Genomic DNA, 14482 nt, shown 5'->3' with positions numbered 1-14482 from the left:
CACAAGAACCAAGATCTACACGAAACAACACTACACACGTGATGAAATCCTAGCCTCTTCTATTTTCGAGGAGGAGTTGAAACAGACTAAATGACATTACAACACACACCATACTAGAGAGCACCATCAAAGAGAAAGCGCCTAGCCTGCAAGAAAAAGCATCGCTCGCCACCACCGCTTGAAACTCAAAGCAACCGGACATCTCCACACAATGACATCACTCGTCCAAGACCAACCTTGCCCAGACGGCTAGCAACGTCGTCGCTGACCAATCCATAATGGATTTTAAGTTTTCACTCAGGAAAGTGACTTAGTGTGGGCGGAAGCGTCTTCAACAACTCCTCGAGGAAGGAAAGTGTCACCCTTGGGTGTTGCCGCTGCCATGTTTGAACCATCCATTCAGGAGTTTCCCTCAGAGCCAGAACCGTCATCACCTCTCCAACAAGAGGGCATGCAACCGAGGCCGTTGTGCACCAGTATTGACAAGGAGGAGTGATCCAGAGAGGCAGAAGGGGCTGTACCTTCATATTTGGAGGCGAAAGCCGAAGAAGGCCCTTTGCCTCGACAACCGCCCACCGACACCTCACCGCCCATGGGACTGAGGGATCCGGCCACCAGCATCTGCGGGGCACGCCTGCTGTCTCACCATCCGGGGCTGCCGCCCTGGCGTCCGATGCCATCAACATGAGAAACAAATCAACGTGAGCCTCCCTCCCACCTTCACCACGCCCGTCCGCCTTTCCCGTTGTCCTCCTCTAGTGACGGCCATCAGGGATATGGAGGAGGTGGAGGAGAGGGTGGCTTGGGAACCCTAGTTGCCCCGGAGATACCCTATGGATGAAGATGCAAGGGGTCGAATCATTTTTATCCGTAATATGGCTCCGGTGTTTCTTTTCAGAAAGAAAAAATATGAGGACTTAAGTTTGCTAAAAAGATTGTTTGCATGTTGGACAACATGAAGTACACCACGGAGCAGTAAGACGGTGGTAATAATTGGGAGCTGTACACGTGTAAGACGCTGCGTATCTCTAGTATTTACCAGTGTGCGTATAATCCCTTCTTCCTCCTCCTCTGGCTCACACTCACACTCACTCCACCCATCGGAGCTCCCGAAGTAAGTGCATCCGGCCAGCCAGCCATGGTGATCGACGAGCAAAACAAAGTAAAGCCCCCCACCTCCCCTCCCCCTCCTCCTCTGCTCCAGCTCCCACCATCATCTGCTTCTCTACCCCACTCAACTCATTTTTTTATTGTAGGATTTCTTCATGCTATTTTTGTCTTTCCAGTGATTACCTCCTCCTGTTAATTTGGTTGATTTATTCATGGGGTGTTTGCAAATAGAAACAGAGAGGGAGGTGATTGATTCTTGAGAAGAAGAAGAAAAAAGCCCCCATCGTTTTCTCCGGTTGCATATAATATCCAGCTGCTGCTAGGGCTTTTCTAAAGTCCGCGCCACCCTTCGATCCGCTTTTTCACCGCGGGAGATTTTGCTTCGCCTGACTAATTTTCACCGTGGATCACTAGATAAAATTTGGTAGTGACAGAATTATTGATCGGTTGCCTGACTAATTTGCAGAGCAAGAGAGGGACGCCAGCGGGTGTTCCCCACTCTGCCAAGTCCAAGACGGGGCAGAAGATGGTCCATCGAAGGCGCCCTTTGCTTGATGAAGGCAGCAGCAGCCGAAACGAAGACGGCGGCGGCGACGATTTTGAGCCTACGGTGAGAACCTGTCTGAAACCATCTGAGCTCACATTGCCGCATTTCAGTTTCAGGCTTTCTCTGTTGATCCTTAATCTTCTATTGTTGGTAAATCACTACTCCCTCCGTTCCTAAATATTTGTCTTTCTAGGCATTTCAAATGGACTGCACATACGGATGTATGTAGACATATTTTAGAGTACAGATTCACTCATTTTGCTCCGTATGTGGTCACTTGTTGAAATATTCATAAAGACAAATATTTAGGAACGGAGGGAGTAGATGACATTTGGTGACAAAATTATTGATTGATTTTGAGCCGACGGTGGGAACCTTTGTGGAACCATCTGATCTCACATTGCTGCATTTCAGGAACCTCTGTTCTTCCAGGCTTCAGAGTATATCAACTGCATGTATTTTGTCTGTCGGTCCATTTATTTGATACCGGAACTCATGGTTTATGATCAATACATTGTTGACATGTGTTGCTGAATGTGTTCTAGTTTTATCGGGGAGTCTAGGCTGAGCCTGCTATGAGGCCACTTCAGTAGCCTTTTGTGTCAGCATTTCATTAGCCTTTATCTGAAACTATATATGTGTTTTGTTTTGGTCCTGTACTACTTACTGCTAGATCACTAGTTGAGATTCAGTATAAGTACTAAAATGATTCATTGGTTGATTGTTGTTCATGTACGCGCATAACAATTACTCTGCATTGGTTGTGTGACGAATTTCCAGGCTATGGGAGGGACGCCAGCGGGTGATTCCCCCCATTCTGCCAGGACCAAGATGGGACAGAAGATGTCATTGGCGCATCGAAGGCTCTCTTTGCTTGACGATGGCAGTAGAATCAGTAGACACATTGCTGCTGCTGCTGCTGCGGCTGATGATGATGGTGGTGGTTCTGAGCAGATGGTAAGAACCTTAATGGAACCATCTGACTTCACATTCCTGCATTTAAGGCACCCCTGTTCTTCCAGGATTCAGAGTATCAAATGCACGTTCTCATATATCAACTCGAATAAATATAGGAAGTCGCTTTTATCAGTTAGTTGGTTGGTTGGCCAGTCGATGAATCGAGCATTGGAAAACCTCAAGTACTGAGATTGTTATGAGGTCAATTCAGTTCTTTTTTTTTTGTCAACCATTTCATTTGCCTTCTCTCTTTTCTTCTGAATCTTCGGTCATGCTTACCTTGTGGAACCATCAGACAAACTGAAAATTAACTGCTTATGTTTTTCCATGTAGCGCTCATTAGTACTGCAGCGACTAGTACAAGTACACAGTGACCGCACAGCAGCCTCCATGTTATTAAGCTAGTATATTATATATACATTTTTGTGTGAAGTGCATCCTATAGGTCCTTGAACTATTTCAGAGGCGTCACATAGGTCCTCAAACTATGAAAATCATCATCCAGGTTCTCAAAGTGCAATGTGCGTCATCTAGGTCCTCGAACTATTTCAGAGGTGTCACATAGGTCCTTGAACTATTTCAGAGGTGTCATGTAGGTCCTAGGATGCACCTCTGAAATAGTTCGAGGACCTAGGATGCACTTCACTCCATTTTTTTTATCTTTACTAATTTTGAACTTCTCGAGATGCGATAATAAAAATTTGGCAATTGTAGGGTGAGGAGTTCACTGTTGATGTTGCTCAGAAGAATACGGCAGTTGATGACAGCGATGATCCAGATGGTAGCGGGGATGACTTTGTTCCATTGATAGTGAGTGTTTTATTGCTTTAGTTCTCTTGTATATGCACCAATTACACCACACATGGACCCATTCACAACATCAATTTTAGTGAAAACATAATTCTGACATCACTTCCTCGTTTTCATTTCCATCTCGATCGTAATTTTCATAAAATACGAACATGTAAGTTATTGATGTAACCTCATTATGGCAGATGATGAGAACCAAGAATGTGAAGAGTGAGCCTGGAAAGCATCCCGGCTTCCGATATAAACACAAAGCCCAGAGAACTATCAATAAAACTTATAAAGTAAGATACACTGACTTATTCCATCCCTGTGTGTGTGTGTGTGTGTGTGTGTGTGTGTGTGTGTGTATGATATGAACAAATAAATAAATTGCGAACAAATATATTATGAATTCAAGATGCTTCCTATGGTTGGATAGTGTTAGAGTAGTTTTTCTTTGCTTCTTTTGGCTTTTTTTACTGCTCTCTGGATTTTTATTTACCAATAATAGTTCTATTATGTGTAGAGTTTCTTGGAATTTTTGGCTTAGTTGGTTTGCAGCCATGTAAGTATTGTGTTTTCTTGGTTTTCTTTCTTCTAATACATAACGATACAAATTTTGATCCATGTCCGAGGGAAAAAAAATGAACTCACAATACTTGATTTTGGCTCATCCAAAAATTTCACAACTCAGATTATTTGTTATATTCAGTCACCTATATAAACATATTTTGAATTCATTGCTCTGTTTTGGTGGGCTACTTTAATTTCAGAGGAAGAAGACAGGGAGGTCAGCAGGTCCAGTATATGCCAAGAGAAAGATAGAGAAGAAGCCAAGATTGGTTGGCAGCAACAACATTAGTAAGGTAAGGTCGTACGAAATCGCTTGTTGATGTATCATACCCTTTAAAAAAATATTATACTATAATTGAGTATAAGTAGACCGATATGTATATTATATTCTCTAATGTGGAGGGTGTAGTCAAAATTCTTATTTGGGCTATAGACTAACTGTGAACAACTTATGACTTGCCAGATATCTGATGATGATGGCCAGAAGAAATATGCAAGGTATTTCAACTTTTGTTGTTTCTCGTCAGTAGTGTGTGTTCAAAAGCTGTCAAGTGTGTGTACATGACTAATGCACATGAATCTTCAAACAAGCTATAGTGTTTTGGGCTTCTATGCCACTGCTTTTGACAGAGCTTTGGAGGTAGAAAAGAAATTGCCAGCAGAAGGTCCGAGCTTCGTCAAGCTTATGCAGATATCACATGTTGTAAGGGTTTTTTGGCTGGTAAGTCCCTGTTTATTAGGTGTTTGAATGTTTGTCCAATGCCAAGAATCCGGTAATGTTTCCGTATAGGCAACACTCAGTTTGTGTTTTCCTGTAAGAATTTTAATTTACAAGGCAATTAAATATCTACAGAAGACGCAACTGCAAATTCAGAGCGTGCCACTGATTCATGGCATTCATGTTTTTAGAGAGAGGAGCGGAGAAGCGAGTGTCACTGATTAATTTAGCTTTTTGTATTTTGCTTCCTTTGCATTTGACTTTTGTCTTCCTCCCAGGGTGTCCCGGTTAGCTTTTGCAGAGAGCATCTTCCAAACCATGATGTTACAATTGTATTAGAAGATGAGGATGGCCTCCGGTTTGATACAAATTATCTAGCGCGCAAGCAGGGCCTCAGTGGTGGGTGGAGTAGATTTGCAACACGACATCATCTTAAGGTCGGCGATGCCGTGGTCTTTCAACTCGTGGAACAAACAAGATTCAAGGTGAGTGCTTCGTCAATGTTTTATTCCATCATATTTTTTGTGTGTATGCAAGGAGCACTACCCTCTTCATGATATTGATAGTGATACGTTGGACCATTGACTGTTGTTTACAGGTGTATATACTGAGAGAGAGTAAGTTCACTACAACCGATGGAGCACTCAGTCTCCTGAGTTTAGACACGTCCATGGAAAACAACATGCCCGGTGAGTTAAAAGTATCATCATCTTCATATTGCAATATCATGAAATCTTTCTAATCATGTGTTGTCTTTTGTGAAGCAGAAAAAGGAGGAGAAGATACTTCTGATGAAGATGTCAAGTCCAAGGAGGATCCAGAAGTCACCAAAGTCATCACCAACAAAGCATCCGATGATGATAGCAACGACCCTTTTAGTGAAGCAGCAGCAAACGGAGGCATCAGATCCCCAGATCCAGACCCTGATTTCGACGCCGTGAAAACATTCAGAGCCTTCAAGATGGTCATCGACAGTTCTGTCATCGACCGCAAACTAGTCCCTGATCGCCTGCTTTGGACGTACTACAAGCTCTGCGGCGACCGGAAGGCGTTCCTCCACAGGCGTCTGCCGAAGCACATAAACCTGACGCTAGCAGCAGGGGTGATAGTAGAGACGGCCAGCATCGCTGAGGGCATCAGGTCCTATCCCTCCTCCTGCTCTTCCTGCGAGGACCTCGCGGCGTGGAAGAAGACCCTAGAGTCCTTCGAGCTGCTGGGAATGGACGTGGGCTTCATACGCAAGCGCCTCGATGAGCTCCTTTTCCTCCTTGACGCCCGGTCATCGGATGATCATCTGCCGGAGGGGTACGAGGAGGTGAAGCTGGAGCGTGCTCGTGCAGCAGAGAAGGTGAAGGCCCTCGAGTCGAAGATGGCGAGCCTGAAGGATGCTCTCAAGGATATGGACATGGAGATGGAGGAGATCGCGGAGAAGAGGAGGGGCCATGCTATGCTGCAGCTGGCGGCCGCGCCATGGTGATCGGCGATTCGATCGTCGTCTCGTGTCTTATGCATTTTGGTGGTTGGCATCTCTTTCAGGTCATCAGACTTGGTCGACCTTTTTGTCTAGTTCTAGTTGGTTCTCTGTACATACAGCAACGTATACTGTTAGCAGCACGATCTAATTGGCTAACTATGAACTCGGATCGGAAGATCACAGCTCAATTTCATGGCGAAATGTTAGCAGAGGCTATCTACCCATCCTCCCACACCTCTGTTCTGTCACGATTACAACCCAGCTTTGCGGCCGTTTCTTCCTAGCCAAGTTCCCCTTTGCCTAACAATTAACTCGCTCCTGTGAGGCCGCACCGGGGCGCACCCGCCGGCCATCTGTAGACCTCCTCCGCGCCAAGTTCTCCCATCCCGCCGCCGGTCAAAGCCCGTGTGGCGCGGCCGCGGCGGCAGATCTCCTCGGCCAAAGTTCGGGATCGCAGGGGCGATGCTGGCTCCGGCCGTTCAGAGGCAGCGAGCCAGCGATGTGGGGTGGCGACAGCGGCCGGAAAATAATCCTATACGACCTGGTCTCACGCTTCATCTCGTAAGACCCACTCCAGAGGATGCCACGTGTACTTCACCAATCTTGATGCACTCCTTCTTCCTCAATCCTCCTTCCCGAACTTCACGCCTCGCTGCGGAAGTTAATGGAAGCAGAGGATTAATGGCCTACGTGTTTTGAGATTCGGGTTTGCCAAGTGTCATCCGCTGAATAAGGTCTCACGGTCAGGGCGTGCGACCCAGGTCGCATAGGATTATTGCCAGGATCGGCAAGCTTGCGGCGGCAACGACGCGAAGGCTAGCGGGCGGTGGCGGGAGTGGTTGGGCCCGATCTGGACTTAGATGGGTTCGGACGGGCCACGACCTAAGCTGCGGTACCTGTTGTGTCTCGTCGACTCCGACGACGGCACGCAAGCTCCTGACAACGCTGGAGACGCTGGCTTGCCGAGAAGCAATGGCTCTAGCACTAGACCTCTCGCTAAATCAAGTGGTGGTTGCTTCTGACTGCAAGAATGCGGTGCAGGACATAAATCTTGGCACTGGTGGAATGAACGCGAGCATCATGAAGGAAATCTTGGCACTGGTGGAATGAACTCGAGCATCCTGAAGGAAATTCGAGCTACTGTTACTCAATTTCATAGTTGTGCCTTCATTTTTGAAGGAAGATTTTCGAATCAAGAGGTACATAGCCTCGCTAAGCATGCTTTTGGTCTGGACCCGGAGCGCCATATGTGGCTCTTAAACCCCCCAGATCTTAATTGTATCCCGATGAACATTCTCAATTAATAAAGCAAGTGTGTTTAGACGCAAAAAAAAAACGCAGACTCCTGGGTTCGTCCCGCAGCACAAGGAAGCCGAGGGCTTCGCCCCGGGATTGGCGGGGGTGGCCTCCTTCTTTGCCGGAGGTGGTCGGCCGGCTGGTTGTGGTGGATCCCTAAAGCCTAGATCTATTTGATGTAACTCTTTTTTGCAGTGTGTTTGTTAGGATCCGATAAATTATGGGTTTATGATCAGTTTTATCCATGAATCTTTGTTATAGCCTTGTATTTCTTCTCCAAAATTTTGGTTTGGTTTGACCAACTAGATTGATGTTTCTTGCCATGGGAAGAGGTGATTTGTGATGGGTTCGATCTTGCGGTGCTCAATCTCAGTGACAGAAGGAGACATGACACGCATGCATCATTGTCATTAAGGAAAAAAAGATGGGGTCTATTCCTACATGAATAGATCTTGTCTACATCATGTCATCGTTCTTATTGCATTACCCCGTTTTTCATGAACTTAATACACTAGATGCATGCTGGATAGCGGTTGATGTGTGGAGTAATAGTACTAGATGCAGACAGGAGTCGGTCTACTAATCTTGGACGTAATGCCTATATACATGATCATTGCCTTGGATATCATCATGATTATTCATTTTTCTATCAATTGCCCAACAGTAATTTGTTTACACACGGTATGCTATTTTCTCGAGAGAAGCCTCTAGTGAAAACTACGCCCCGGGCAATTTCCTACCATATTAAATCTAAAAATACCTTGCTTCACTTTTTTCTTTATTTTTTATTTTGCGTTTTAGTTAGATCTATTTATCAAATCTCATACAATCTAATCTATCTCAATACCAAGGAGGGATTGACAACCCCTCTTACGCGTTGGGTTGCAAGTATTTGTTGTTTGTGCGCATATGCTATTTACACAGTGTTGTTTGGTTCTTCTACTGGATTGATAACCTTGGTTACATAACTGAGGAAATACTTACCTTTGATGTGCTGCACCATCCACTCCTCTTCGGAGAAATACCAACGCAAATACAAGCAATCACACATCTCAAAGGTGTTGCTCATGCAGTGCTTGGATCTGATTTGATCGTGACGCGAGTACGACTACACCAACCACGATCATTAGATCGTTAACGCTTTCAGTCTACAAGGGTATGTAGATACACTACCCTCTCGTTGCTAGTATCTCCATATAATAGATCTTGGGTGTTCCATAGGAATTTTTTGTTTTCCATGCAACGTTCCCCATCAACTTTCTCATAGTAGCAATGCCTAAATCAGTTAGGATCATTATAGCTATAGATGCATATTTTGACTATGAGATATGGCAGATGGATGTCAAAACGACTTTTTTAATGGAAATATAACCTAAGATGCATATGATGCAACCCCAGAGTTTTGTTGACCCAAAGGATGCAAGTAAGGTATGTAAGCTTCAGAAATCCATTTATGGGTTGAAGAAAGCATCTCGGAGCTAGAACACTCATTTTGGTGAGGTGAGCAAAGGGTTTGATTTAGGGATGAAAATTTTATCCATGGATCTGGATACCCATGGATACCTGACCCAGTTGGGCAAGGGTATGGAGCACATTTCTGCCCATGGGTCTGTGGATATGGATACCCACGAACAGCTGGGTTGGGCATGGTTATAGTTTGTGCTCCATGGATATCCAATGGATACCCGTATGACATGTGGGGCCATATGCCAATGACAGTAGAAAGAGCGAATCAATGGGAAATGGTGGGAAATATGCAACTTGTGCCATGAGTTATATGCTGCAGAATCAATCTCTGGTATGTCACACTTAAGGACTCAACGTATTACTTGTTACCTACTTATGCATGTAGCTTATGTTGTCATTTGTGAGTGAATGATGATGAGTTAATTTGATCTTTGAAAAGACTTCATGCTAAGTTTTCTATGCCCATGGAGCTCCATGGGTATGTAGGTATCCAGCGGGTTTGGGCATGGGCACAAGTTGTGCCCATGGATAATTTGATGGATGGGCAGAGGGTAGGAAGATGGGTCATGGGTTGGATTTGGACCAGCTCCACCCGCCCCAAACCCGACCCATTGCCATCCCTAGTTTGATTTCATCCAAAACAGAAATGAGCATTTGTTTACAAGAAGTTTAGTGGGAGCTCAATCGTAGTTCTAAGCAATCATCTAGGAGTTGGAACACTTGCTTTGCTGACGTGATCAAAAGGTTTGGTTTCATCCATAACAGAAATGAACATTGTGTTTCCTATGGTCGGGTTTTACCTTAATAAATTCTTTGTGTTTGCGGATGCTTGCTATGGTTTCAATAAGTACATGTTATCAATAGGCTTTGTTGCATGTTAGCATAGTCCTCTCTCACATATAAAATTGCAATGCATGATTATGAATCTAGTATTGTAACCAATTGCTAGGGACAATTTCGCAATTCCTACCACTGCTACTTCATACTCGCTTTCTCTAAAACATATAAACTATCTTTAGAAAGTCTAGGCAAAACAATGTTTGATGCATGTAAGGTTTTATAAGTGGCAGACATGACATGAGGGCCACCATTCACCACTCCCTCATCGGCCACTTCCCCTAGGGGTCTCTGGAGCGGCGGTTGTCCTCGGCATAGGTTGGAGCGTCATCGTTGTCGAACATGGTTCCGCTATCAGAGGAGGAGATGATCTAGGCCATACGTCGGACGACACGAGTGTGCTCCCTCGCGAGCCGGACGACTGTCTTCTGGCTCGTGAGCCACTCGAACTCCTCGAGCCCGATCCAGTGCACCACCACATTTTTCTAGCGCTAACGACGGGCGTCCTTCTCCACCGAGGTGTAGGAGCGGCGGATGATGATGCAGATGACCTCCTCGTCATCACTAGCGGGCGGAAGTGGCTCCATCTCGGGTATGTAGGACCCATAGCCCGAGCGTCTCGAGGCGCCTGTGAAGGAAATATGCCCTAGAGGCAAGAATAAAGTTGTTATTTATATTTCCTTATATCATGATAAATGTTTATTATTCATGCTAGAATTGTATTAACCGGAAACTTAGTACATGTGTGAATACATAGACAAACAGAGTGTCACTAGTATGCCTCTACTTGACACGGTCGTTGAATCAATGATGGTTATGTTTCCTAACCATAGACATGAGTTGTGATTTGATTAACGGGATCACATCATTAGAGAATGATGTGATTGACTTGACCCATCTGTTAGCTTAGCACGATGATCGTTTAGTTTACTGCTATTGCTTTCTCCATAACTTATACATGTTCCTATGACTATGAGATCATGCAACTCCCGAATACCGGATGAACACTTAGTGTGCTATCAAATGCCACAACGTAACTGGGTGATTATAAAGATGCTCTATAGGTGTCTCTGATGGTGTTTGTTGATTTGGCATAGATTGAGATTAGGATTTGTCACTCCGAGTTTCGGAGAGGTATCTCTGGGCCCTATCGGTAATGCACATCACTATAAGCCTTGCAAGCAATCTGACTAATGAGTGATGCATTACAGAACGAGTAAAGAGACTTGCCGGTAACGAGATTGAACTAGGTATTGAGATACTGACGATCGAATCTCGGGCAAGTAACATACCGATGACAAAGGGAACAATGTATGTTGTTATGCGGTTTGACCAATAAAGATCTTCGTAGAATATGTGGGAGCCAATATGAACATCTAGGTTCCGCTATTGGTTATTGACCGGAGATGTGTCTCGGTCATGTCTGCATAGTTCTCGAACCCGTAGGGTCTGCACGCTTAACGTTCGGTGACGATCGGTATTATGAGTTTATGTGTTTTGATGTACCGAAGGTAGTTCAGAGTCCCGAATATGATCACAGACATGACGAGGAGTCTCGAAATGGTCGAGACATAAATATTGATATATTGGACGAATATATTCGGACAGCGGAAGCGTTCTGGGTGATTTCGGAGAAAACCGGAGTGCCGGAGGGTTACCGGAACCCCCCCCCCCCGGGGGGGAAAGACTGGGCCTACATGGGCCATAGGGAAGAGGGGAGGCAGCCCACAAGGGGCAGCCGCGCCCCCTCCCTATAGGGAGTCCGAATTGGACTAGGGAGGGGGCGCCCCCCCTTTCCTTCTCCTCTTCCTCTCCTTTCCTTCTTTCCCCTTCTCCTCCTAGTAGGACTAGGAAAGGAGGAATCCTACTCCTACTAGGAGGAGGATTCCTCCTCCCTTGGTGTCCCACTAGGGCCGGCCGGCCTCCCCCTTACTCATTTATATATGGGGGCAGGGTGCACCCTAGAACACACAAGTTGATCATTGATCTCTTAGCTGTGTGCGGTGCCCCCCCTCCACCATAATCCACCTCGGTCATATCGTCATAGTGCTTAGGCGAAGCCCTATGCCGGTAGCTTCATCATCATCGTCATCACGCCGTCGTGTTGACGAAGCTCTCCCCCGACACTCAGCTGGATTGAGAGTTCGTGGGACGTCACCGAGCCGAACGTGTGCAGATCACGGAGGTGATGTACTTTCGGTACTAGGATCGGTCGATCGTGAGGATGTACGACTGCATCAACCGCGTTGTCATAACGCTTCCGCTTACGGTCTACGAGGGTACATAGACAACTCTCTCCCCTCTCATTGCTATGCATCATCATGATCTTGCATGTGCGTAGGAATTTTTTTGAAATTACTGTGTTCCCCAAAAGTGGCATCCGAGCCAGGTTTATGCGTAGATGTTATATGCACAAGTAGAACACAAAGGAGTTGTGGGCGTTGGTATATACATATTGCTTGCAGTCACTAGTTGATTCTTGATTCAGCGATATTGTTGGATGAAGCGGCCCAGACCGACATTACGCGTACGCTTACGCGAGACTGGTTCTACCGACGTGCATCACACACAGGTGGCTGGTGGGTGTCAGTTTCTCCAACTTTAGTTGAATCGGATTCAATGAACAGGGTTCTTTCTGAAGATCAAAAAGCAATCACTATACCGCATTGTGGTTTTTGATGCATAGGTAAGAACAGTTCTTGCTCATCCCGTAGCAGCCACGTAAAACTTGCAACAACAAAGTAGAGAACGTCTAACTTACTTTTGCAGGGCATGTTGTGATGTGATATGGTCAAGACGTGATTATATAAATTGTTGTATGAGATGATCATGTTTTGCAACACAGTTATCGGCAACGGGTAGGAGCCATATGGTTGTCGCTTTATTGTATGAAATGCAATCCCCATGTAATTGCTTCACTTTATAACTAAGCGGTAGCGATAGTCGTAGTAGCAATAGTTGGCGAGACGACAACGATGCTTCGATGGGGATCAAGGTGTCAAGCCGGTGACGATGGTGATCATGACGGTGCTTTGAAGATGGAGATCAAAGGCATAAGATGATGATGGCCATATCATACCACTTATATTGATTGCATGTGATGTTTATCCTTTATGCATCTTATTTTTCTTAGTTCGGCGGTAGCATTATAAGATGATCTCTCACTAAATTTGAAGGTACAAGTGTTCTCCCTGAGTATGCACCGTTGCTACAGTTCGTCGTGCCGAGACACCATGTGATGATCGGGTGTGATAAGCTCTACGTTCACATACAACAGGTGCAAGCCAGTTTTGCACACGCAGAATACTCGGGTTAAACTTGACGAGCCTAGCATATGCAGATATGGCCTCGGAACACTAAGACCGAAAGGTCGAGCGTGAATCATAGAGTAGATATGATCAACATAGTGATGTTCACCATTGAAAACTACTCCATCTCACGTGATGATCGGACATGGTTTAGTTGATATGGATCACGTGATCACTTAGATGATTAGAGAGATGTCCTAAGTGGGGGTTCTTAAGTAATTTGATTAATTGAACTTTAATTTATCATGAAGTTAGTACCTGATAGTATTTTGCATGTCTATGTTGTTGTAGATAGATGACCCGTGTTGTTGTTCCGTTGAATTTTAATGCGTTCCTAGAGAAAGCTAAGTTGAAAGATGATGGTAGCAACTACACGGACTGGGTCGGTAACTTGAGGATTATCCTCATTGCTGCATAGAAGAATTACGTTCTGGAAGCACCGCTAGGTGACAAACCCGCTATAGGAGCAACGCCAGATGTTGTGAACACCTGGCAGAGCAAAGCTGATGACTACTCGATAGTTTAGTGTGCCATGCTTTACGGCTTAGAACTGGGACTTCAGCGACATTTTGAACGTCATGGAGCATATGAGATGTTTCAGGAGTTGAAGTTAATATTTCAAGAAAATGCCTAAATTGAGAGATATGAAGTCTCCAATAAGTTCTATAGTTGCAAAATGGAGGAGAATAGTTCTGTCAATGAACATATACTCAGAATGTCTGGGTACCACAACCACTTGACTCAGCTGGGAGTTAATCTTCCTGATGATAGTGTCATTGACATTCAATCACTACCACCAAGCTACAAGAGCTTCGTGATGAACTATAATATGCAAGGGATGGATAAGACGATTCCTGAGTGCTTCACAATGCTAAAGGATGCGGAGGTAGAAATCAAGAAGGAGCATCAAGTGTTGATGGTCAACAAGACCACTAGTTTCAAGAAAAATGGTAAAGGGAAGAAAGGGAACTTCAAGAAGAACAACAAGCCAGTTGCTGCTCAAGTCAAGAAACCCAAGTCTGGACCTAAGCCTGAAACTGAGTGCTTCTACTGCAAAGGGACTGGTCACTGGAAGCGGAACTGCCCCAAGTATTTGGCGGAGAAGAAGGATGGCAAAGTGAAAGGTATATTTGATATACATGTTATTGATGTGTATCTTACTAATGCTCGCAGTAGTGCCTGGGTATTTTATATTGGTTCAGTTGCTAATATTTGCAACTCGAAACAGGGACTACGGATTAAGTGAAGATTGGCTAAGGACGAGGTGACGATGTGCGTGGGAAATGATTCCAAAGTCGATGTGATCGCTGTCGGCACGCTACCTCTACATCTACCTTCGGGATTAGTTTTAGACCTAAATAATTGTTATTTGGTGCCAGCGTTGAGCATGAACTTTATATCTGGAT

General features: G+C 45.0%; 1 protein-coding gene across 3 annotated transcripts; it reads left to right on the top strand.

The window, feature by feature from the left end:
• The first annotated feature begins 1051 nt into the window (after positions 1 to 1051).
• Positions 1052 to 6410, top strand: LOC125529780 (B3 domain-containing protein Os01g0234100-like). Of its 3 annotated transcripts, none has more exons than XM_048694199.2 (11): positions 1052 to 1162; positions 1577 to 1720; positions 2438 to 2614; positions 3329 to 3424; positions 3610 to 3705; positions 4177 to 4269; positions 4440 to 4474; positions 4607 to 4697; positions 4973 to 5179; positions 5293 to 5383; positions 5462 to 6410. In XM_048694199.2, exons 1-11 carry the CDS (start codon positions 1139 to 1141, stop codon positions 6169 to 6171), a joined length of 1764 nt encoding a protein of 587 aa, XP_048550156.1. In that variant the 5' UTR covers positions 1052 to 1138; the 3' UTR covers positions 6172 to 6410. The 3 variants fall into 3 exon arrangements, with proteins under 3 accessions (XP_048550156.1, XP_048550155.1, XP_048550153.1); XM_048694198.2 differs by having other exon boundaries at positions 4574 to 4697; XM_048694196.2 differs by having other exon boundaries at positions 4568 to 4697.
• The last annotated feature ends 8072 nt before the right edge of the window (positions 6411 to 14482 follow it).

The sequence above is a fragment of the Triticum urartu genome, chromosome 1A (assembly GCF_056163025.1).
Source record: "Triticum urartu cultivar PI428250 chromosome 1A, HENAU_Tu73, whole genome shotgun sequence".
NCBI classification, from domain to species: domain Eukaryota; kingdom Viridiplantae; phylum Streptophyta; class Magnoliopsida; order Poales; family Poaceae; genus Triticum; species Triticum urartu.
This window is presented reverse-complemented; position numbering and strand designations above follow the sequence as displayed.

Bases quoted from the DNA above. Each gene is read 5' to 3' on its own strand.
- LOC125529780 (XM_048694196.2), top strand. From the start codon at position 1,139: ATGGTGATCGACGAGCAAAACAAA. The intron at 5,180-5,292 runs GTGAGTGCTTCG...TGTTGTTTACAG, and splicing joins TGGAACAAACAAGATTCAAG to GTGTATATACTGAGAGAGAG. The intron at 5,384-5,461 runs GTGAGTTAAAAG...TTTGTGAAGCAG, and splicing joins CATGGAAAACAACATGCCCG to AAAAAGGAGGAGAAGATACT.